Source organism: Trichechus manatus, unplaced genomic scaffold (assembly GCF_000243295.1).
Source record: "Trichechus manatus latirostris isolate Lorelei unplaced genomic scaffold, TriManLat1.0 scaffold00109, whole genome shotgun sequence".
Classification (NCBI taxonomy): domain Eukaryota; kingdom Metazoa; phylum Chordata; class Mammalia; order Sirenia; family Trichechidae; genus Trichechus; species Trichechus manatus.
The window spans coordinates 3469245-3471680 of NW_004444045.1; the positions used below are offsets into that span (position 1 = coordinate 3469245).

General features: G+C 38.1%; 1 protein-coding gene across 3 annotated transcripts in view; it reads left to right on the forward strand.

Annotated features, from left to right (window-relative positions):
- Positions 1-2436, forward strand: part of NRG1 (neuregulin 1) — a 1165780-nt gene that overhangs the window by 1000047 nt on the left and 163297 nt on the right. For 2 of the 3 annotated variants that reach the window (XM_023737840.1, XM_023737841.1), the window contains exon 1: positions 2092-2208. In XM_023737840.1, coding sequence (XP_023593608.1) covers positions 2139-2208 — 70 coding nt within the window. In that variant the 5' untranslated portion in view covers positions 2092-2138. Of the gene's footprint in view, positions 1-2086; positions 2209-2436 lie in introns of those variants that run through there. The other variant, XM_023737842.1, reaches the window with a different exon arrangement.

Here is a 2436-nt window from a genome sequence, read left to right on the forward strand (position 1 = left end):
ATATTTTATTATTAAAATATAATATCTACTTGCTAAGATGCTTTTCATCAAAATGGCCTATTTTGGTTTACAGGGATAGGCTTCAGGGAGATGTTCTTAAGAGTAACTTCTGATTAATGCATGAATATCCCCACATAAATGGCCCTTGGTGAACCCCGTTACGTAGACAGAGTTGTTAGTAGTAGGTCTTCTTTTCATAAACATTGTTCTGTAGACTGTTATTTTTAGAAGGTATTAACAGCCATGCCATGTGAATGACAAAGATTCCATGTCAAATAAATTTGGGAGAAACCAAGTAGAAATAATATATCCCTTGTGGAGAGTCAGAGAGCATGTTAGCATATTAGAAGTTATGAAATATCCTATGAGATTAAAAAAAAAATTTTTTTTCCAGAGTTATTTGAGCCTGGGACAGTTTGTTTTGTTTTGTTTCGTGTTTATCTGTTTACATCATTTTTGGTCATGACTAACGAAGTTTATTTTTCAATCCACATGTTGATTTGACCTTTGCTGCCCTTGGTCTGGATCTCTTCAGACAATCTCAGCCCTCTTAATATTGTATCCTCCTTTCTGCAGCCAATGTTAGGGACATGAGGTCCTGCTGAGAGCTTAAATGGGAACATCCAAACGTTTCCTTCATTTATTCACACATTCATTTCAATAATGTTTGTGGACACACCAAGAACAAATCAGTGATGTTTGCTCTGTGAGGATACAAAGAAGTTTAAATTATGGGCTCCCCCTCCAAAGTATATGTCCTAGCTCAAGACATAAGACATACTGAAAGAAGTCTAATAAAAAGAGAATCATTGGAGAGGTACTCAGGGCTATCAGGATTTAGAAGGGAAGAGGAGTGTCAGCCGAAAGATCGTGAAAGACTTGATGAGGAATTGACACATGAGATAGTCCTTGAAGGTCCGCTAAGATTGTGGCAGATGGGAATGTGGGGAAGAAATTCTAGGTGCAAGAAATCACATGAGCAAAGGCACAGAAAACAGTAAGGCTTGCACGTGGAACTGGATGGGTGGTTCAGTTTGATAAGACTGGAGAGAATAGTAAGAATTTAATTTGGAAACAATCTGACTTCGTTAGTAATATCATATGACAAAATGAGCAGAAAATGCACAAAAAAGCTAGCAAGGCATAATTTATGGGAGATCTGCATATAATTCTGGATTGTATTCTTTCCTTCCTGCCGTTTCACCTCTTAGAAGTCTTCCTCTTAGAAATTCAGGCAGTGACAATTGCCAGGCGGTAGGGTAGTGTAGAAGGACACTTTCAAAAGGCTTCAAGAAACTCTGAATCAACTCCTGATAGTTCTGAGTTTTTAAATCTTGGAAACTGCTTAAATTATAGGCTCTGCGCAGCAGTGAAACATAGACACGGTGCTGGCCATGTTCAGAAACTGCTGACTGGAGATTTACTGTTCAGAGTTTTATTGAAGTCTGTGCCATTGTTGCATGAATATTTATTCCAGTATTAAGAACCATTCAGGTGTTACTGTGCTCCTGGCAATGAGAATCTTAAGGAAAGACATATTCCCTTTCTTCTGGAGATGATAAATCCTCTTCATTCAAAATGAACATTTTTTTCCTGATGTCGCTTTCCTGAGAGGAGACGTACGGAGCATTTTTATTTTTTTATACTCTTCATTAGTATCTGTCCTTACCAGATTTGTAGGAAAGGATTTTACCCTTTTTTCTCTTCCCAAGCCCCGGTGGCTGGTGACATTTAGATATAGAGAACAAAGAAAGTACACCAAGTGGGCTGAGAAGTCTAAGGCAGAGTGTGGTTAGTGGTGGTGGTAGAGGAAGAAAAAGAAACGTTAGAGAAGAACTGCTTTAAATTACTGACAGGCTGTTAAAATGAAGACTGTGTAACAGTATAACTTAACCGTGGTGTATCTTATTTTGACTCTAGGCAAAAGCATGTTGTCAAATCTGTGTGGTAGCAAGTTGGGTTTTTAACATGGTGTGTGTGGGGTGGGCATTGGTTCGAGAACCCTGAAACTACAAAATATATGTATGTTGATATTGATTGTATCTCTGTGAAATATGCTTACACCACTTTGGTCCTGATCTTATAGGAAGTCAGAACTTCGCATTAACAAGGCATCACTGGCTGATTCTGGAGAATATATGTGCAAAGTGATGAACAAATTAGGAAATGACAGTGCCTCTGCCAATATCACCATTGTGGATGCCAATGGTAAGAAATGCCGACTGCATTCTCTCTCTCAGTCTGTAAGAGGAGTAATCAAAATGTGGTAAGACTTGCCATAAATTTGTGTGTTACATCTCTTTATGAAGAAATAAAAAATATGGAGGGACAACATTACATTACAGGTATCTGTGTTTTCTCCATAAAGCTCTTCACCAGGTGAGATGATACAGATCTGAAGTCTACATAGATTGAAATAAGGATGTACATAAGATC